The sequence below is a fragment of the Ascochyta rabiei genome, chromosome 11 (assembly GCF_004011695.2).
Source record: "Ascochyta rabiei chromosome 11, complete sequence".
Lineage (NCBI taxonomy): Eukaryota > Fungi > Ascomycota > Dothideomycetes > Pleosporales > Didymellaceae > Ascochyta > Ascochyta rabiei.
In genome coordinates, this window is record NC_082415.1 from 461,650 (window position 1) to 483,330 (window position 21,681).

A 21,681-nucleotide genomic window follows, 5' to 3' on the forward strand; every position below is an offset into this window, starting at 1 on the left:
AACTGTGGTCCAGCCAAAGCTTACTCAGCCATGTGATATGCCGGACAAAGAAGACAAGCAGGAAACCGATGCAGTCAAATCCAACGACATGCGCATGATCTTCTTAACTGCAACGCTGACCAGCTACCCCACCTTTAGACATTTATTCAAGCAAGAACTGCGTTTCCGGTATGTGCCTCCTCTCCACTAATCGATCACCACCTTTTTGAAACCAACACTCGATTCGCTCTATCTGTTCGTATTTCGCGCAGTGGTTGCAGTATTCTGATGTTTCACACACAAGACTCGCTACGACAGGTGATCTGTACGATCACAGCCATTCTCAGAGTATCCTGCACGCTCGTTGCGACAGGTTGAATGCTCAGCTCGTATAGTTGATACCTCATGTTGAGGTGAAAGGAACACTGACCGCTTGTCAGCCACTTCACTATGAAGGCGCCAAGGCCCTATCAACCGCCACGTGCCTAGCTCGGCCAGCCCAGAAGACGGGGCTACGCCGCTCAGGCAACGCCTCGATGTGAGAGAGTTCAATCTCACGCATATGCCCAGCCCCCTCCATCATGTCGTCCAGTGCCGAGTCGAAATCGTACACACTGCCTCTGACATGTAGTAATTGCTTCACTAGCGCCTCGACATTGTTTTGTCCCAAGCTAGACAAGTCTTTCTCGCTCCTGTCCGACTTGACTGTGCCGTGCTTCTCTCTTTACCAAGTCCAGCACAATGCTACGTGTCCAGATCTTCACGCTCATGTCTAAACCGTGTCATGTGATTTCCATCTGGTCTTTCTAGTTCTGCAGCAGCAAGGTGTTCATCAGCACGCACGCACCCTTCCACAAATCCAGGGCAAACAGCGGGGAGCCAAGAGTTGAACTTGGATTACCTATAGGAGATCCGAGGCTTCTGGGCGTAGAGGAGGGATGAGAGCAGTTTGGGGCGCAGCACGAGAGGGCCGAGCTGAAAGGATGCGGGTTGTTGGTGATGGCACGACTTTAGATGTTCGAGTTATGGTGACAGGTTCTTCGCACGTGCCATGGGTAGGTCCCGCAAGGCAAGGGCGGCGGCGCCTCGGTTGGCTGGCCCCATGTCATAGACGCATGGAAAAAGTTAGGCGAGCCTGTCGCGAATGTACTGCACTGCACTGCACACGAAGAGCGCCGCGCCCTGTTGCTATCCATGAACGAGCTGAACGTGTTGAACGTGTTGAACGTGTTAAACGTGTAGAATCCTTTCTTTGTGTCATTCACTTGATCGCTCGCCAAATTGGCTTCCAGGCTTGTCGCCACCGGGCGCATTACGACTGTTACGACCCATCGTGCCTTCCTGTCGACGCCGCGCACCCCGCGAACAGCAGCTCGCACGCCCCACGCACCCCTTTCGCATACGTCCACCATCACCACGCTTGTCCAGAGCGGCCGAGCGTTTGCCACGACCGCCAGCCGCCCTTCCGTCAGCGCGCTCCTCGCATCTCTCCAGGAGCTTGCGAAGCAGCACGGCGCCGACGACCAGACGCGGGCGACCAAGAAGCCGCCAACCAGCCCAAGGCAGCGCGAGAGGCCCGTCTTTGGCAGAAAGACGCTGCGTGCTCTGAGTGGGAGCGACCGCAAGCAGGCCCCGAGAGAACGCATTGTCCTCCTGGATCACGAACACGGCGGCAACTTGAGCAGGGACCACCAGCACCAGCACCAGCACCAGCACCAACTCGATCACACGCGACCCCACGACGGCAGACTGGCCGCCGGCGGCATGTCGTCGAGCATCGAATTCATCACCACGCCCACGGCCGACACGCCCGGCACCACGCTCATCCTGCGCACCCAGACCCACAAGCACTATGTCTTCGGCAGCCAGGCCGAGGGCATCCAGCGCGCCCTCGTGCAGCAGGGCACCCGCCTGCTCAAGGTCCAGGACTTCTTCCTCACAGGCAAGACCGAATGGTCCAACGTCGGCGGCATGGCCGGCATGATGCTGACCATGACCGACTCCACCTCGACTTCGTACGCCCAGGCCCTGGCCACGTGGGAGAAGGCACAGGGCCGCGGCAGGATAGGCGACCCGCCCGTGAAGCCCCACTTCAACATCTACGGGCCCCCGAACCTCAAGCACATGCTCGGCACCTGCCGCCGCTTCATCTTTAGAAAGGGCGTGCCCATCATCGCGACCGAGTACACGGACAGGACCTCGCCCAAGCGCACTGACGGCACCCACCTGCCCGCATACGAGGACGGCTTCCTGCAGGTCTGGGCGCTGCCTGTCACGCCTCGACCCAAAGAGACAGACGCACAGGCAGAGGCCAAGGCCGAGGCCGAGCTGGAGCACGAAATTCGACGTTGGGAACTCAGCGGCAACACCTTTGAGGACCACCAAGCGCCCGGCAACGAGAGCCCTGAGGACCGCCACGCACGCCACGACCGTATTCGAACCTTGACTGTCAAGCACATGTTCGACTCGAGCTGGAGCTTCGACACGCTTGTCGAGCGTCACATCTCCGAAGTAGAAATGCCCGCCGCCATGTTTGTGCGCAATCCAGACGCTCACGGCTACCGACCCTACACAGGCCCCAAGCCAGGCGGCGCAGAGCCGCTGCCCGACGTCACGGTGTGGACCCGTACTCCCTGGCCCGGAGCCAAAATCATGTCTCTGCCCCCAACAAAGCCCGCGCCCGAAAGCATCTCGTACATTGTACGCACCTATCCCGCCCGCGGTTCCTTCGATGTAAAACGCGCCAAAGAGCTGGGCGTCAAGCCCGGGCCGGATTTTGGAAAGCTTAGCAACGGCCAATCTGTGCAGAACGCCAACGGAGACACCATCACCCCAGATCAGGTGCTTGGACCAGATAGGCCTGGTCAAGGCTTTGCACTCTTGGACATACCTTCCATTGACTATCTCGAGGCTGTCGTTCAGCGCGACGAGTTCCAGTCGGCCAACTTGATGAAAGGCATTGAAGCCTTCATCTGGACGCTTGGTCCGGGCGTGGCTGGACACGCCGTCCTGAACGAGTTCATAGCCAAGTTTGACAAGATCAAGCACATCATCTCATCGGCAGACATATCGCCCAATCGTGTAGCATTTGATTCTGTAGCTGCCCAAACAACACGACTAGCCCAGGTCGACCCTACTAGATATCGCACCCCACAATACGACCTCAGGAGCCTTCCCCAGAAGACACTCTCGGAAAATGTCCCTATTCAACAGTCAGTCAACCTGACCAAGGGCATTGTTGTCGCCGATCGAGGGCTCACTGCCACACTGATGCCAAAATTCGAGCTCAAGACTGACACACCGCCAGCATACTTCGATCCGGAATCGGTCAAAAAAGAGACGGCGCCTGAAGTCCTCGAGCTGGCTGTGGCTGCGCAAAAGGCCGTGCGGGATTGCCAGAACCACTATGAACCGTGGCGAGCCCTTCTGGCCCACCCTGATACCGAAATCACCACACTTGGCACAGGCTCAGCACTCCCGTCAAAGTACCGTAACGTATCTGCTACACTCGTCCGCGTTCCAGGCGTGGGCAACTACCTCTTCGACGCTGGCGAAAATACCATGGGCCAGTTGCAAAGAGTGTTTCCCCCTGATGAGCTTGTTCAAATCCTGAAAGAGTTGCGCGTCATTTGGATCTCACATCTGCATGCAGACCACCACCTTGGCACCGCTTCCGTGATTCGAGCATGGTACCATATCAAGCACAACAACGTACCCAATACCTTGCTTCCCGTCGCCGCCACCGCCGCAAGCGACTTTAACAAGTTTGGCCTTGCTGTGATCTCTCACGATGGTATGCTCCAATGGCTGCGAGAGTACGCCTCTGTTGAAGACTTCGGATACTCTCGTATCCTTCCGCTTGAGATTTCTCCAGTCACAGTCGGTGTTGGCGGCTCCTTGCTTTCTATAAAGGGCATAGATAAACTGGGAGAACTTAGGATCGCCAAACAGGACTACGCGCCACTTTTTGGGTTTGCCGATATCCAATCTGTAAAGGTGGCACACTGTCACGGCGCTATGGCTGTTAGCATCACCTTCCCTCGATCTTCCCTGGAGCCCAACGTCAAGCCTCTCAAGGTTTCCTATTCGGGGGATTGCCGCCCGTCCCAGCCTTTCTCGAAAATCGGCCGTGACACGACTGTGCTTATCCACGAAGCCACATTTGACGATGAACTTGAAGGCGACGCAAGAGCGAAGAAACACTCCACCACCTCTGAAGCCCTCGGCATCGGTGCAAGCATGAACGCCAAGGCTGTCGTTCTGACCCATTTCTCCCAGCGTTACCAGAAGATTCCTGTTCTTCAGCCTGTTCAAGACGGCGAAGCCTCATCCACCGAGAAGGATACAAGCGCAGCGACGATTGAGGATGTTGACGACATAGACCCAAGCGTCGACACTACCTTGCAGAATCCCGACATCCGGCCTCCTCCCTCTGGGAGCGCTGTACCTCAACCGCCGAAGCTTGTCAAGCAGTCAACTTCACTACTGGATAACGAGCGCGTGATCAAGCTCAAGAACAAGGACATGAAGGTTGCTATTGCCTTTGACTACATGAGGGTCAAGTTGCAGGACATCATTGAGCTGGAGAAGTACAACGAAGCACTCAACGAGCTTTTGGTCAAAGAGGTCGAAGAAGAGCTCGGGGAAAGAAAAGAGATCAACACCAATGGCAAGAGAAATAGCGAAGACGAGCAGGGCAGGGAAACAAGCAAGAAGCAGAAGAATAAGGAGAAGCATGGTAAAAAGAGCAACAAAGACCCTAGCTAACAAAGCAACTTAGTAGTATCTAGAGGCTTTATGTATATAACAAAAACACTAACGTAGTTTACAAGTAACCTGTCCAACCTACGCGACCCGTCTACCGTACTAAAAGCTAATTAGTACTTAACTTCTCTTACAGCACTACCACCCTTTAATGTATTTTTCTAAGGCAGACTTCACAAGCATAAAAGTAGCGATCTGGTGAACTAATAGATTCGAAAGTAGAGTGAACAAAATAGCAGACCGCGAGCTACAAGAGGGCGGAGAGAGAGACCTACTTATAGTAGTAAGGCCTGTACTCTCTACAAGTAAAAGTAAAGGTAAGTAAAGAAAGAATCTACTAAGGTTAATAGAATCTGCTAGTAGGTTATATCATATACCAGTAGGTTACTATCTTACGTTAGTAGAAGTCCTAACACGTGCCCCTTCTTATAAATAGTGAAGTCTCTTAAGCTAAAGTCTGTGTACAGGTGGCTGTAAGAGCCTAATACTAATAGGTTTTAAGTACAAGTAAAAGAAAAACAAAGAAAAAGAAGATGCAGAAAATATCTATAACAACCTACTAGTAATTAGAGTAGAATTAAGGTATATGCTTTTAGTGGCGTTATATAGGTCTTTCCTAAGCCTAATATAAAAAAACAATCTCTAGGATTTTTTTACTACATAAACTCTACAACGCAAAATTTGTTCTCTAGCCTGTTTAGAGCTTATATAAGGGGACAGCAGAGAGGAACTATTTTAGCAGAGAGAAACTGTTTTAGTAGAGAGAAACTATTTAGTAGAGGGGTATTAGGTAGTATGTTGCTTATTTTAACGTAGGACTAGCTGCGTTATAGTGGGTTAAGAGTGTAAGAACCTACTAAAGCTATAGAAGACAGGCTTAATATATTACTTAATAAAGCTAGGGCTGCTATTGTGCTGGTGCACACGGTGACTGCCTTAGTAAGGACTAGGATGCTTAGCTAGTGTACGTAATCTGGCCGGCGAAAAGGTATAAGAAGCCTTGACAGTAACTGTTAAGGCACGACACCTACAACAACACCTAGGGAACATTTACTTATGGAATTCAATTACCGTACTGTCAGGCGCTGGGCCCGGGGGTACCTCTGCCAGTCTTGGCGAGCTACTATAGGGCTAGCCAGCCCGGACTATATAAAGGTGTCGGAGGTTATCGCTAATACTCCAGCAATTAGTCTTGTTACTACATACTACGTACCTCAATACACCTGGTATCCTCTTCAACCCTATCCTCCCTTGTGATCGCTTTCCAGTATTGTTTCAGCGCTTCTTCGGAAAGATTCGTGCTGATTTCCCAGGAATTCTCTGAGTCAGGGAATCCGTCCCACTTAATAAGGTATTCCCACTGTCTGTTATCTAGTTACCTTCTGTTAAGGACTTTTTCCACATTCTATACCTTCTCTTCCCCTTTAACTATAGGTTCTTGTATTTGTTCCTATATAATTAAGAGTTAACTTCTTAGTATGTATAGGTCTAGTAGTAACGTGTAGAATACTAGGTAGACCCCTTTTATTCCTAGCAGGTCTACTCTATATACACTAGGGCTAATCTAGGCTATAATAGTCCTAGGTCTTAGGTATTTCTAGTCTAGCTTCTTTTTTAGGCGTACTGTCCTAATATTCTTACTAGAGACTAGTACTTTGTTACCTACTTTAAAGGGTGCTAGTAGTTATTTCTTATCTAAGTGTTTCTTTTAATACTTGTTTAACTTTTCTATATTTGCTTTGCAGGTAGCCTATAAGGTAATAACTCTAGCAGCTAATTCCTTTATAAGGGGAGATTCTCTGCCTTTTAATACTAAAGTAGGCTAATCTGTGCTCCTTAGGTCTATACTGTAATAGGCTTCGAAAGGTGTTATATTTATAGATGCGTAAATACTGTTATTATATGCAAATTCTATAATTAAAATCTATAGGGCCTAATTATCTTATTCTAGAGTATAGTATCAACATAAGTACTATTTAAGAGTCTAATTTTGCCTTTCTGTTTAGCTATCTGTCTAGGGATAATAGGCTAACGTTAAGACTTATCTTAAGTTTAAATAGTAGTTAAAGGTTTCCTACGTCTTTAAGTTTATTAGCAGCCCTTAATCTAAGATAATTTGTGCTAGCGCGCTGTATAAGTAGATAATTTCCCTAATCTAGGTATATGCTAGATCTTTTCTATTCTAATTAGCTCTAGCTAGTATATAGTGTAATATTTTAGTTAATTTATATACTACTACTAGTATAGAGTTATACACTAGCCTAGCCACCTTACTAGAGGGTAATTCTGTAATAAAATCTATTATTACATCCTCCTATAGTTAGCTTAGCACTAGTAAAGGTTGTAGTAACCTGTACAGTTTATGTTAGGCAGTAGTTAATCTCCTATATACTAAGCAGTTGTAGCAGTAGTTAGATATATCCTTATTAATGCCCTTCTAGGTATATCTGCGCTAAATCTTCTCTAAGGTCCTTTGTGCTCTAAAGTATCCTAACATTAGGTTATTGTAACGTTCTTTAATAACTTACACTTTATCTTTTAGCCTTATAAGTAAGATACGCCTCTCTTTAGCTATATTATCTTTTTCTAGGTTATTTTATCCTATTTTAATATTACTTAACTCTTTTTTAGTGCTAGAGAGTTTGTCTGTGTTATCTAAGTCTGTTATTAGCTCTGTGTAACTGTTCTCTCTTAACTCTTCTCTTTTAAGATCCTTTATATCCTTTCTTTCTTTTATAGACAAACAAAGGGTTATAGCTACTAGTAGGAGAGTATTAGGGTTCCTTCTAGTTAGGATCTCCTAAAGTAGTTATATAAAAGCCTTATTATACTTTTATAAGGGGTCTTACGCCTCTCTTATATAATTAGGACGCTGTAAGGGTCTATCTGCAGGGTTTATAGACCCTAGGTAATAAGTAATTACAAAGTTAAACTTAGATAACACTAAGTATACCCTTACTTACTAATAGCTAAGAACCTTTGTCTCTATAAACTATTTTAGGTTTTAGTAATCTGTTAAGATCTTAAAGAAGGTACTGTCTAAGTATCTTTGCTAATGCTGTAGGCTCTAGACAATTATAAGAAGTTTCTAGTTATAAGTATTATAGTTATACTTTACTTAGATTAACTTCTTTAAATAGAAGTCTACAGGCCTCTATTAGGCTAGCTTCCCCTCCCTAGGGACTAGTTAACTAAGGATTCCTAAGATAGCGCCTCTAGAGGTATCTACTTTAATCCTAGTCTGTCTCCTAGGTATAAAATAAACTAAGATAGGTACGTTAATAAATAAATCCTTTATATTCTAGAAAGCTTATAGGGATTCTTTGCTTAGCTTAAGAGGCTAACTCTCCTTCTTCCTTATTACTTAACTAGATTTAGCTAAATTTAGCCCTTTCTAGGTTAATTAGGTTAATAGCAAGGCTAATTTAGAAAACCCTGTAATAAACCTCTAATAGTAGTTTATAAAGCCTATAAATACTTAGATATAATAAACTATGCACAGAATTAGCTATTCTTAGATTATTTTAACCCTATCTAGGTTAATGCTTACCCCTTCAGGTAAGACTATATACCTAAGGTACTCTATATATTAATAGTGCTATTTATACTTATCTAAGTGTATATAGAGGTTTACCTTATAAAGCCTTTCTAAGACCTCTTTAATATGTCTAATATAGTCTTCCTCTGTCTTAGAGTATACTAATATGTTGTCTAGATATATAATATAAGTTATATTAACTAATCCTATTAGTGCCTTATTTATATAGGCCTAAAATTAGGTAGAAGTATTTGTAAGTCCAAATAGTATTACTGTGTACTTAAAATGTCTATACCTAGTTTAAAAAGCAGTCTTCTACTTATCCCCTTTCTTAATTTAGATATAGGAATATGCCTTGTGTATATCTAGTTTAGTATAGAACTTAGCTTACGCTAGTTGTTCTAGTAACTCTGTAATTAGTAGTAATAGATAGTAGTTTTTAACTATTATCTTGTTTAGACCTCTATAGTCTACACACAGTTATAGGTTACTATCTTTCTTCTTTAAAAGGAGAATAGGCGCCCCTACTAGCAACCTTAAGTGTTATATCTAGCTATGTTGTTGATATCCTACTAGATACTTTCTAAGTATCTCTAATTCTGTTGCGGATAATCTGTATAATAGTTAGTAGGAAGGAGTAGCTCCTTCTATAATATTAATTACTAGGTTATACTCTCTATGCTCTAGTAGGACCTAAGTATTATCCTCTAATCTTAAGTACGCATATTTGCAATATACTTCTAGAATTAGGCCCTTTTTAGCAGATATTAGGTTGTATATACCTACTAAGTTTACTATATATATATAAATGTCTACTAAGGGACTTCTTATAGTACGTTTAAACTCTTTAGTATCTTCTAACGCTATTTTCTCTAGTTTAGGAGAGTCCCTATACTTCTTTCCTTAGAAGAGCATATACTAGCTTAAATAGCTTAGCTTAGGGTTTGTCTAGTTAATCTAGGGTAATCTAAGGTATATCTTATACCTTTATAGGTCTATAACTATAAAAGGTATCTGTTAGACCTCCTGTCTTCTACAGGAGTTAATAATAGATACTTCTGCTGTAGTTACTCTATACATAGGTAATTCTACCCCACCTACACCTTTAGCTACTATTTTATTTAATAGTGTAACCTCTAGATCCTGCTCCTTTACTAGGAGAACTAAAATTAAATTTAGTTGTAACCCTCTATCTATTAAGGCTTCTACGTTCTCTATATTACCTATAGATGCTTTAACTATAAGTAGGTATATATATTCTAGGTATACTACTTTATAAAAAGAGATATTCTTCTTCTTCTTCTTAGATGATTTGATATAGGCTACAAGAGCTAAGATTAGCTCTTAGGTCCCTTGTCTTTTTCTAACTTATCTAGAGCAGGGTCTTTCTAGTTTAACTTTAGCTTTAGGCAGTTAGGGCGGTAGTAACTAGTTTCTCTACACTTAAGGTATGTGTTTTAGGTCTTATATAGCCTATCTTAGCCCTTTTTACTCTTTACTAGCTCCTTATAAAACTTCTTAGACTTAAATAACTTTTTTAGGGTTTTTATATTCCCCTTTAACCTAAAGTTACTAAATTAGCGCTTCTGTAGTCCTTTATTAGTTATCTTACCCTTAGCTAGAGTCTTCTTAGGTAGCTGTTAGCTATGCTAACCTAGTCTCTAGTTAATAATATTAGCTTATTCCTCTACCTTTAGGATTGTGTCCCTTTAATTATAGAAGATAAGGAATAAGTCCTTTTATATACTAGGGAGCAGTATAGTAACATATTCTAGAACTTAAAGCTCTAGCGTATGTAAGTTGCCTAGTTCCTTCTATAGTAGATGTATAAAATCTAACAGATCTATAGAGGACTAAGATTTCTACTACTTATATTACTTTAAGGATTTATACACTGCTTACTTATATTTAGCTAGTGTTCCTAGAGTATCTAGTATAATTCTTTTTAGCTCTTACTACGTTCGTTCCTAAGTTAGCTAATTACAGTAGTTAGTTGTGCAGTAGGCCTACTATAACATCTTTAGGTTCTCTAAGAGCTACCTTACGCTAAAGTTAATCTTTTGTTCCTCTATAAGGAAATTAACTAGAGATTAGAGGAAGTATCCCTTATAATCTCTCTTCTAATAGTTATATTTAGCGCAGTTACGCTTTATATACTTCTATAGGGGTTTAGGTTATAGAAGGTTTACAGATAGGAAAGATTATAGTTTCTCTACCTCTTCTAGTACTTTTTAGAAGGATAGGATTATTACTAGATCTCTTTTGTTATATTTGCGTCTAAGTTTATAAAAAGAGGAAAGTTCCTTATAGTCTTTTGTCTCTTACAACTATTTACGCAAGTTTTCTAACTCCTATTATTAATTACCTACTTCTAGGCTATTCTAGCCTTCTTTAGCTAAAGCTGCCCTATAGATACAAATTCTAGGGTAAGGTGTACTGCCTAGAGAACCTATAGATCTTCTTAAGGCACTATAGACACTTAGTGTCTGTTAAGGTATCTCCTTATCTGCAGAGGGAGGTGTTACCTTATGCTCTACTAGCTCTCCTATATGTAGGTTGTCTTAGTCCCTCTCTAAAGACAGTAAGCCTAGATAATTTAGTTTAAGACTTATAGTAGCTTAGGTCTATCTTTAATTATAATATAAGAGTAATTAGAATATAAAGAGTGTACAAAGTAATTATAAGAGAGGATAGGGTTAAAGAGAATACTAGGTGTATTAAGGTACGTAGTATGTAGTAACAAGACTAATTACTAGAGTATTAGCAATAACCTCTAACACCTTTATATAGTCTAGGCTGGCTAGCCCTATAGTAGCTCGCTAAGACTAGCAGAGGTACCCCTAGGCCTAGCGCCTAACACGTACTACTTGTCTCTCTGTCCCTTAACAATAATGTTAATAAATATTGTTCTAGTATAAGTATCGAAGCATCTTGTTAGTAGGTATATTAGGAAGAATACTTATTATTATCATTGTTAAGGGTTAAAGAGACAAGTAATATAGTAGTTAAATTCTATAAGTAAGTGTTACTAGTTATTATTATAGGTGTCTTGCCTTAACAGTTCCTATTAAGGTCTCTTATACCCTTCTACCGGCCAGATTACGTACACTAGCTAAGTATTCTAGTTCTTACTAAGGAAGTTACCGTGTGCACCAGCATAAACCTCCCCCCCCTAAGAGCTTAGCCCTATTAAGCAAATAAACTAAGTTAAAACTAAACTCTAAACTAATTACTAACCCCCCTTATTACTCTGCTCGTTCCTTTCCCTTGCTACCTCCCTGTTTCTGCAATCTTGTTAAGGCCCTAGTTTCCTAAGTAGGTTATTAACTAGAGTCTTCTAATAGCTTAGGGGTAGAAGAGTCTAGTACATGTCTTAATAAACCCTAGTATAAGGCACTGCCTAATTTATATATTATCTAGGTAGTAGCCTCTATTACTTTAACAGTTAGACTATTAAATAACTTATTAAGAGCACCCCCCTGTGTATGCTGTCTGTCCTATAACTCCTATCCTTTCTTATATTCTAGTACTACTTCTTTATTAGTAAAGAAGGATTAATTAGAGATACCTAACTCTTTATTAGCTCTAAAGCAATACTTCTTAGACATCTTTACCTACTGCTAATGCCTCTTTACTATAGCAACATTGTTATTCCTGCTCTTCTAAAGAAACTTTATAAGCTCCTTATTATTAAGACTAAAAATACAGAGTATCTCTTGCTAGACTAGATAAGAGTTGTACTAAGCCTAGCAATAAATAGCTTTAGAAGTCTAGGAAGAGAAAGTTAGCGCTATGTCTGCTAGGAAAGCATAGGAAGCACTACTATACTTGTTTAAATAACCTAATAGTAATAAGGGTCCTAGCGTAAGTATCTAATAAGAACTAGTAATGTCCTTATATAATCCTATCTCTAGAATCTCTATAGTTTCTCTGTCCTCTGTAACTAGCACGTACTAAGGGAGTATAGTTCTGCGCCTTATTATAGATAGTCTAGTAGACCTATATAGCAGTGCTAGGTAGAAGATCCTAACGTCCCTATACTTGCAAGGATACTTCTTCTACTTAGCACCTACTACGTCTTGTACTAACTTAGGGTAGTTAACTGTATCTACCTACCCCTTAATATAACTATTACGTTATTTAATTCTATTATCTTTCCTCTAACCTAAGTATTCTAGAACTAAATTGTAGAAGCCTTCTAGAGTAATAGTATAGTTATCTGTATCTTTATTATTAAAGGATACTAAGCCCTGTATTATATCTATTCCTCTCTCTAACTCTATAGTGTTGTAGAGGTTACAATCTACGTGCTTAAAGAACGTCTTATCCCTAGGCTTAGTGTATTTAGTGTAGTATAGATAGGAGATTAAGTTAGTTTATTAACAGAGTACTGTATAGTAAAGCTAGTACTACAGATTACCCCTTACTAGCTATTAGATAACAGAGTAGTACATAATCCTATACTACTCTAGGTTGCTTTTACTATACTTTATATAAGTATAATAGTTATATATATTAAAGCATTTATCTACTATTTTTTAGAGTTCTAGATTATTTTAAAATATAGAGGCAAACACAGAGACTATAATAGTGCCCTTCTAGTTTAGACTATCTGCCTTAGCTTAAAAATGTTAAGATAGGTGCTTAAAGATAAAGTTACTCTAGTTAAGGTTAAGTACTGTAGGAACTAGGCGGAATTAATAGGACTATAGACTATCTATTGTGTTTAGTGCATAGAGCTGTTCTGAAAATAGGATCCTAGTTTTTAGGTTGCTTCTCTACTTTCTCTAGCTAGTCTTATTCTTATGTATTAGTATAAGTATGTTAGATATTATAGTAGTGTTAAGAGTGTAGACTAGTAAGCTAAGTTTACTAGCAGTGTACCTAGAATAGGGAAAGTAAACTTATAACAGGTTAACTATGTAGTAGGTAATTATTCTTCTACTAGCACCTTCCTTCTTTTAAGTTTCTCCTCCCTTACAGTACTCTTAGACCTATGCATCTAGGAGCTTTACACGCTCTAGATCCTTAAGGAGCTTCTAACTAATCTTTGTACAGAAGAGAATAAAGGCAGATTAGCTATTAGTGTATTTGCGCTTAGTGCTATCCTAGATATTATTTATTACGTCTTTACTAATCTCTATATCTTCCTGCATAGACTAAACATCTAATGTTAATAGGTAGTTAACTTTAGGGCTTGTAACGTCTTAAAATATTCTCAATTCTAATAGCCTAATTAACAATTATTCTCTAGTCTAATAGTCCTCTAGCACTAAAGTAACAGAGCTAAATTATGTTCCCCTAGACTGTTAGTGCTCCTAAATTGCATCTATTGTGCAGCGCTGCTTTCCTGTTTTATTAACACCTAACTTAAAGGCTATCTAGTTAAGGTTGTTAGGTGTTGCAGACAATAGGTCCCTTTAGTGTTCTTGTTTAATACTTTTAATAACATCCTTAGGGAATTTATTACCTGTTAGGAATAGCTTTGTATTAGTCTATAGCCTTGTTAGAGTAAGGGATAATCCTCCTAGGGAAACACTTAATTAGCCTGTAGTCCTTATACTTGTTACTAGCTTAGTAAGTAGCTATAACCTAGATAGTAATGCTAAAAGGGCTAGTGTCTAAACTCTGTTAAGAATATACTCTAGCACCGCTTATATTAGTGTAAGGAAGTTCTTAGAGCTAAATCTTATAGCATTTAATGCTGCCTACTCTTAAGTAATCCTTTCTTTTAGCAAGTAGGGTGTCCTAACACCTTTTAGGTTAAAGATTAGTGCTAGTAGTTAGGTCTTCTATAGTGTAAGTGCTTATATCAACTATTAGTATGTTTTTAAAGTTAGGTCACTAGTTAGGCACACGTTCTACTCTGTTACTTTTAGCTTTAGTACGCCTTTACCTAGTGCTTTTACCTTTACTATAAGTAGGTAGGTTTTGTTACTTAGGTGCGTAACAAAGTTTATTATCTCCTACTAGAGCATAGTAACGGCTTAGTAGACTGTATTCTAGTCACTTAAGTTATAGAACTTGTCCCTCCTCTTTTATAGCATAGATAGGCGTTAGTAAATTACTAAGTTAATAAACTTAGTAAGATTATTAGCGTCTACTTAGCAGACATAGTATATAATTAAGTTAAGTGTTATATACTCTATAGCAGACTGTAGGCAGTATAGTGTTACTATATTTACTAGAATATTTTTACTGTTCTTATTTTTGTAAATGTAATTTATAGCTTGTGCTATTTCTGTTATCTTCCTTTAGTTGTAGTCTTTTGCTAATTAGATTGCTAGGTATTAACTATTAAAGTTGCTTATGCCTCTATATTATGCAACTAGGTTTAGGGGTTACTAGATAATGTCTAATATTAAGTGTATTATAGCTGCTAATTAATTAAACTTAGTAACTGCTGCACTTATCTAGAAGTTAAGCCTTTCCCTTTGCGCCTATAGCTCTCCTTAAGTAATCTCTATTATAAACTAGCTAACTGTAGATCTCTCTATGTATAGCATTAGGATATTAGCAACCTTAGTAATGTCCTTACTCTTAATAGCCTTTAAGACTAATAACTACTGCACTACTCCTTCTTCTAGCTCTAGCTCTTTCTATGTAATTGCCCTTTACTGTAATATTATAAGCTAATATTATAAGAGAGAGAGTTAGAAGTAACAGGGTGGCTCTGCTTTAAGAGTGTCCTAGGCAGCTGTAGGCCTGCTTTTCTTCTACGCTTTTACTTACTATTTGTGTTTTTTACTTACTATTTATAGTTTTACTTACGTACTTTTACTTGCTATAATTATTAATTATTTATAAATAGTTGTTTTAGTTATAAGCTATTAGCTTGTACCTTTCTCTATACTTAGTAAGTGCCTAGGCTAAGTTACTTTTACTAGCGTTAAGTTTTAGCTAATTAGGAGTTAACTAGTAAGACCTAGCAACTACTAATTAGCTTGTAGCTTTAGCAGTTAGGACGTTACCCCTCTATCTTTAGTAGTCCGTCCTATAGACTGCACTACTATTCCTTATTATTAGAGTCTAAATTAGATAAGTTATTATATATTGTATATTATAGTCTATTATACTATATAAGAGGTTAAGGGTAGATTTTAATACTTAGTAAATTGCAACTAGTAGGTGTACTTCCCTTGCCTGCTAGAATAGAGGTGCTTAAATTCTTAGCAGCCTTGTTTTATCTACTTTGTAGAAATATATCCTTATAGTTTTAATTCTAGGTATCTTCTCTCTATACCTTTATAAGTCTCTTCTCTTTTAACTAAATGTCCTCTAGTAAACGCTTATAGAACTTCTTTATTCTCTACCCTAGTACTGTATATAGCATGCTAGTCCTGTTAAGGTCTTTAAGTAAATAGGTGCCCCTGTCTAGCTGCGTTCTGTTAAGTAACACTTAGTATAGCCTAAGCTACTTCTTTCTTAACTTCTTATCTCTAGACATGTTAATTTGTCCTACTAAGTCCTACAGTAGAACTAGGTCTCTAGGGTTAATCTGCTTACGCCGAACTTTGTTGTTATTATCCTAATATTCCTTTTTTAACGCTCTTAGTTAATTAGTTGTGCTAACTATATCTTTTATAAACTAATTCTAGAGATCTAACTATATAGCCCTAATTGCGAGTAGTTAAGCCCTGTTCTTAACCTTCTAGAAAGGTAGTGTTTGCTATGTTAGTAGTAACAGTTTAATTAGAAGAACTAGGTTCTAGCTAGTAATAAGTTAATATGCTAAGTATCCTATAGATTGTATAGAGATCCTGTTAGCTAAGAGCACTATTAGGAGGTTGTCCACCTATAACCCCTTAAGCTTTGCAAGTGCGTTAATAATAGATTTATGTCTACCCTTTACTTTTTCTATTACTTAAGGGTTGTGTGTAGATGCCTGTACCCTCTTAATCCTGTAGATTAAAGTAAGCCTCTTAACTACTTTAGTAAAGTCTAGTCTGCTGTTAACTATAAGTCTTCTTATAGTACTCTACCTACAGACAATGTCTTTGTATAGGAACTTTACTACTATTAATAACTTGTTATTTTAAAGCGCCCTTACCTCTATCTACCTACTTAAGTATTCTCTAGCTGTAACTAGGTACTAGAATCCTCTGCTTATTAGCATGTGCATAATATTAATAGTAACTAACTCCTACAGCGTATAGGAGTAGGTACTAGTTAGCATATCCTTTATAATCTTAGTTACTCTAAGTTAGCACTTCTTATACGTAGAGTTTTTTCTCTTAACACTCCTGTATATATTAAGCTAGTAGTATTATTAAGAGACTATAGAGAATATAGTGTTTATACCTCTATAACTAATAGTTTAGTAGATGTCCTATATAACTGTAGTTTAGATATCTGCATTATTAACTACACGCCTAATAGTAATATTCCTTAAAGTTTTTTAGAATAAGTAGCCCTTCCTCTTAAAGAAGTTTATAGCTCTCTTCTTCTAAGCCCTATACTTTTTCCTGCTTAACCTAACTAGGGTCTTTAGGGAGTGTAGAAAAACAGTAATGTCCTCTAATTTCTAGGAGTATTCCTGTCTTAGAATCTAGGTAGTCCTTATGTTAACCTAGTCACCTAACACCACATTTGCTATTAGGTTTTTAACAAACTCTTTAATGTTAGATTTAGGTTTATCTAGGTTCTTCTACCCCTCTAGCTTTAGGTATCTTAATAGTGCGTCTATAACTATATTCTTCTTTCCTGGTACATAGCGTATTTTAAAGTCCTAGAGTAGAATTGCAGCAAGCTACCTGTTTTTAACTAAGCCTAGAAGATCTAACAACAACCCGTTTAGCTAGGTAATTAATATTTAAGTGTTAGTCTTAATAATAAAGTGTATACTATATAGCTACATCCTAAACTTCTTAAGTGCCTAAATAACTACCTTATATTTAAGCTTTGTTAAGTACTACCTACTTTCTGCCTCAGACTAGACAGTGCTTTTAAATCTGTATAGGTGTTATTTTCTGTCTAGGCCTATTTATTTAAGGTATGCTTCTGCGCCTTTATTACTTATATTAACTAAGAGGAACACTAAACTAGGATTTTTATAAGATACTGTTATAAGCGTAGGTGCGTTAATAATATGCTCCTTTAGGAGTGATATTAAGCTCTGTTCTACATCGCCCTATTGCCACACTGCGTCATTCTTTAATAACTAGAATAGTAGCTTTACTTTTAAGGCGAATAAAGGTATCTAGATATAGTAGTAAACCACAATTCCTATAAACATCTAGACCTCTTTTAGGTTCTAACACTCTAGCTAATTTGCAATTTTGTTAACTTTCTTTTATGCTAGATATTGTCCTTCTACTAAAACCTTGTAGCTAACTACCCCTAATTAATTGTGTCCCTAGTAGCATTTAAGTCCTAACACTGTACCCCTAGCTCTTTCTACGTCTACAAGGACCCTGTCTAGTTACTAGATGTGCTTAAGCATATATTACCTAACACTAGGTAAAGCCTCCTTACTATTGTAATCTATCTTTAGGCTACTGCTAGTAACATTGTTAAGGAAAGGAAGTGTATCTAGCTAGTAATCGTTAAGAATCTTTGTTATAATTCTTTAGAAGACAGCTACTAAGTTAGTAGCTCCTTAAACTAGGGTATATAATTATAAAAGGCTAATTAGCATTATAACTGCTGTTATGTCTCTACTGTCTTTATATAGTGTTATCTAGTTATAACTAGAGAAGACGTCTATAAGTAATATAATCTTACAGCTAGCAAACCTCTTAGAGAACTTGTCTGTAGTTAGAGGGGTTCCTACATCTTAAACAGAGACCTTATTTATATATTAAGCGTTATTAATAAACTAAAATCTACTGTCTTTCTTAGACACTAAATGCTATAGGTTCCTGTATTAGCTGTTGCATTGCTTAAGTGTTCCTTGTTCTAATCTTTTATTTAACATCTTAACAAGTTCTCCTTCTAGACTTCTTATAACAGGGAAGGTTTTAACCTGCTAAGCTTTGTGTAGAATTGTCCTAATTTAGTAAGGAAGAGAAACCTCCTTCTAAATCTGCCTAGATTTAGAAAAAGTAAAGGCTATAGCTACTTCTCTGTTTAGAATTACTTCCTTAAAGAGTGCTATCTCTGCTAGGAACAGAGTATTGCCAAACTTCTAATCTTTTATTCTCTAGGGAGTAAGCCTTTTTCCTCTTAGGAACAGGGCATATTATCTTTTAAATAAGTAATTAAAAGGCCTAATGCTATATAGCCTTAAACTAAGTATTAGCTGCTGGTATTTATATGTAACTCTTTTCTAATCTTTATAACTAAGTTCTATAGGTTTATTAAGTTGTAAATTATTAACAGGTTAAACCTTTACCTCTACTTATTTATAGAGTGTGTTAACTTCTTAGTTTTTAACTATATTATACTAACCTCTTGTCCTTAATAATTATAAGTTTATTTAGGATAGTAAGATAAGGAAGTCCTTATCTGCATGTACCTGCCTAGGGTCTCCTCCCTTAGAGATCTATTAGAGGCTGCTAGCATTGTTCTGTGTAAAGATAAAACTACCTAGGCCTTTTAAGATTCCTAAATCTATAGTCGTACGTAGGAAGTAGTAGTTTACTTCTACTAAGTAATAGAACTTTAGTGTTGTTAGGTCTTTACTAGTATTAGAACATCCCAGCCTAATTAAGGAGTTCCCCTAACTTTTCCCTTATCCTAGTTATGCTTAACTAGGGTAGAGTAATAAGGAGATAGGTCTAATATAATAAATGTAGTGTTCCTTCTACTATTATTAGACATAATGCAGTATATAGGTCTTCTAAAAACGTTGTACTATATAGCTAGTCTTAGTAATAAGCACTATAGCGTTCTAAGGATAACTAATCTTATTAGGTTCCTTATAAGTCTAAAGTGCGTTAAGGTTGTAACTTCTCTAATCTAGACTAGGACATTCTACAACGTTCTAACAAATAGATCTATGCTACTATTAGCTGTAATAACACCCTGCTCTTTTCCTATTAGGTGTGTTATTTCTTTGTACACTATTCCTAGCGCTTAAGAAGCACTAAACCTTATTAAATTTATCTAAGCTCTAGTGTTAATTAAGCAGCTAACTGCATATAACCTAATGTAAGCCTAGCATGTTAGTAAATCTTAGTGCACTAGCTTCTCTAACCTAGTAGTTTCTATAGTTTTAGCCAGCTTATTTAGAGGATCTTTATTGTCCTATATATTACTGTGTGCTTCTACCTAGTAGCTCCTGTAAGCATTCCTCTCTAAACTAATATTAAAGTATTAAGCCCTGCTGTTCTTAATTATAGGGTAATTTTTGCTAAACTTAGCGCTAGTGCAGACCCTTATAATTTCTAGCTAATTAGCAGTTAACTAGTAAGACCTGTTAACTCCTAATTAGCTTAAACCCCTAGCCCCTAGGATTGCCACGTTAACGCTTCTGCTAACTATTAGGTTAGAGTCTAACTCCTTTATAAGCTTCTAGAACATTACTTAGATATAACCCTAGGAGACTAAGTCTCTAACAGTAATCCCTTATACTTCTTAACAAAGAACTTCAGTTGGAATCTTGTTTTTAGACAGTTTAAGTAAGTCTACTATTCTAATGTCTAAGCTAGTTATTAAATACTTCCTCTTTTACTAATTTAATAGTAGAATAGTTTCTAATACCCTCTCTTATAATAGTAGTTTAATAATAGCATATAGCTAACTGTAAGGCTAACTAGTAAAAGGTATTATTTACTTGCTCTCTATTAGTAAAGGGCTTAACCCTAACAAGTCTTTAATATCTGCTGCTAACTTATCTCTAGCATTATTATATGCTTGCTTAACTATAGCTTATTAAAATGTTAAAGGTCTTTCTTTCCTAACTGCAGCTCTCTAAGCTCTTTCTAGGATAGTATTAACTTAGCAGTCGCGTGCCTTATCTAACCTAGTTATTGCGTTTAAGGAGGAGCTACCTTTAACGTTATATGCCCCTAGTACAATATCCCTGTTATTAATATAATTAAGACTATAAACTTTGTAATAGTCCTTATTAAGGATTTAGAATTTCTAAAAAGAGTGTAATAACTTATAGTCTAGCTTATAATTATCTATTATAGTTAGTGTGCTAACACTTCTAATAATCTTTCCCTATATGTCTAGGCCTGGCCTAGATCTATATATTACCCCTCTAGGCCTAGAGTCTACACCTTTAAATAGATTAGGCTTAACTGCAGAGGCTACCTAGTCTAAGACATCCTGTAAAACTTTAAAATACTCTTAAATCTTCTGTTTTAACTAATTAAGTTAATAAGTAGGTAGGACAGATCCTTAGATAGGTTTAATTTAATAGTAAGCAGGACTAAAGTAGTATCTGCGTTAACTATCTTAGTTAAGTTAAAAACTACACTACCCTATATAGGTAAGTGCTCTATATAATTTACACTTATAGGCTTAGTAGTTTAGCTCTCTACATATATTACAGGAGTTATTATACTCTCTTCCTTAGGAGTAGTTTACCCCTTATCTTAGGTTAGCGTTTCTAGGTATGTTAGTGATGTAAGAGCTATTGTTCCTTTCCTAGGTAGCACTAGCTCTAGTTACTTAGGAAATAAAGTAAGCGTAATTAGTGGGAGACTAAAGGATCTCTCTTATCTAATTGTTGGAGTTTATAAGGGTGCTAACTTCTGCTAGGGATAGCTTCTATCCGCCTATTGCCTAGATAAGCTCTTTAACGTCTTTATTAACACTAGAAGGTAGGAGTATTTTGCTCTTACTACCCTAACTAGCTAGTTAATCCTTAGCCTAGGTAACAATAGACTTAGCGTTAATTAGCTCCTTAGTGCTGTTTATAAGGCGCTAGGTTTCCTTAGTATGTTTATTATCCCTTCTAAGCGCTAATTTCTTTAAGCCTTAGCGTTGCTTATGCACCCTTTTTATAAAATTATAGATATTATTAAGTATAAATAAATATTAATCTTTTATGTCTAGTCTGTTTTGTATGTTAAAGAGGACAAGGACCTTATTAACCTTTAGCAGTCCTAAGAAGAAGTAGTATCCTTCCTTAGAGGTTAGAATTTAATTATTCTTCTAATATATATTACTATATACTATAAAGTTAGTATAGTAGTGTAATAGTCTAGGAAAGGGTTAAGAGGTTTCTTTAACATAGGCTTTAAGGAACGCTTAATTGCCTATGCATTAAGCAGTGTCCTAGTCTTTCTAGTAATCCTTTATAGCAATCTGAAGCTTAACCTAGTTATCTAAAGCGTATAGTTTTAGTCGTTTAATAAACCTCCTACAGTAATTATAGCAGTAGTTAGGGAGGACCCTAACCTTCTACTTATTACTTAACCCTCTGTTTTCTGCTATGTAGTTATAGTTATTAAGGAACTCTATAACCTCCTTTCTATTAAAGGATAGTTAGATAGACCTTCCCTTTA

At 38.3% G+C, this 21,681-nt stretch overlaps 2 protein-coding genes across 2 annotated transcripts, besides 23 other annotated features; both read left to right on the top strand.

Moving 5' to 3' along the window:
* Positions 1 to 560: 560 nt before the first annotated feature.
* Positions 561 to 755, top strand: EKO05_0006790 (uncharacterized protein; the record flags this gene model as incomplete). Its single annotated transcript, XM_059636884.1, has 1 exon — positions 561 to 755. One exon carries the CDS (start codon positions 561 to 563, stop codon positions 753 to 755), a length of 195 nt encoding a protein of 64 aa, XP_059492867.1.
* A 418-nt stretch (positions 756 to 1,173) lies between these two features.
* On the top strand, positions 1,174 to 4,746 carry EKO05_0006791 (Ribonuclease Z; the record flags this gene model as incomplete). Its single annotated transcript, XM_038946219.2, has 2 exons — positions 1,174 to 1,217; positions 1,272 to 4,746. 2 exons carry the CDS (start codon positions 1,174 to 1,176, stop codon positions 4,744 to 4,746), a joined length of 3,519 nt encoding a protein of 1,172 aa, XP_038797324.2.
* Positions 1,669 to 1,697: a tandem repeat.
* Positions 2,268 to 2,307: a tandem repeat.
* A 159-nt stretch (positions 4,747 to 4,905) lies between the features above and the next one.
* Positions 4,906 to 5,359: a dispersed repeat.
* Positions 5,315 to 5,466: a repeat region (potential rRNA).
* Positions 5,467 to 5,653: 187 nt separating this feature from the next.
* Positions 5,654 to 5,823: a mobile genetic element.
* Positions 5,816 to 6,007: a mobile genetic element.
* Positions 6,005 to 11,140: a mobile genetic element.
* Positions 6,939 to 6,948: an inverted repeat.
* Positions 6,939 to 7,003: a mobile genetic element.
* Positions 6,994 to 7,003: an inverted repeat.
* Positions 9,570 to 9,586: a tandem repeat.
* A 47-nt stretch (positions 11,141 to 11,187) lies between the features above and the next one.
* Positions 11,188 to 20,262: a mobile genetic element.
* Positions 11,299 to 11,302: a direct repeat.
* Positions 11,303 to 11,439: a long terminal repeat.
* Positions 11,303 to 21,681: part of a mobile genetic element that runs on past the window's edge.
* Positions 12,618 to 12,690: a tandem repeat.
* Positions 13,074 to 13,126: a tandem repeat.
* Positions 14,151 to 14,196: a tandem repeat.
* Positions 15,006 to 15,085: a tandem repeat.
* Positions 15,299 to 15,322: a tandem repeat.
* Positions 15,323 to 15,361: a tandem repeat.
* Positions 20,274 to 21,681: part of a dispersed repeat that runs on past the window's edge.
* Positions 21,330 to 21,381: a tandem repeat.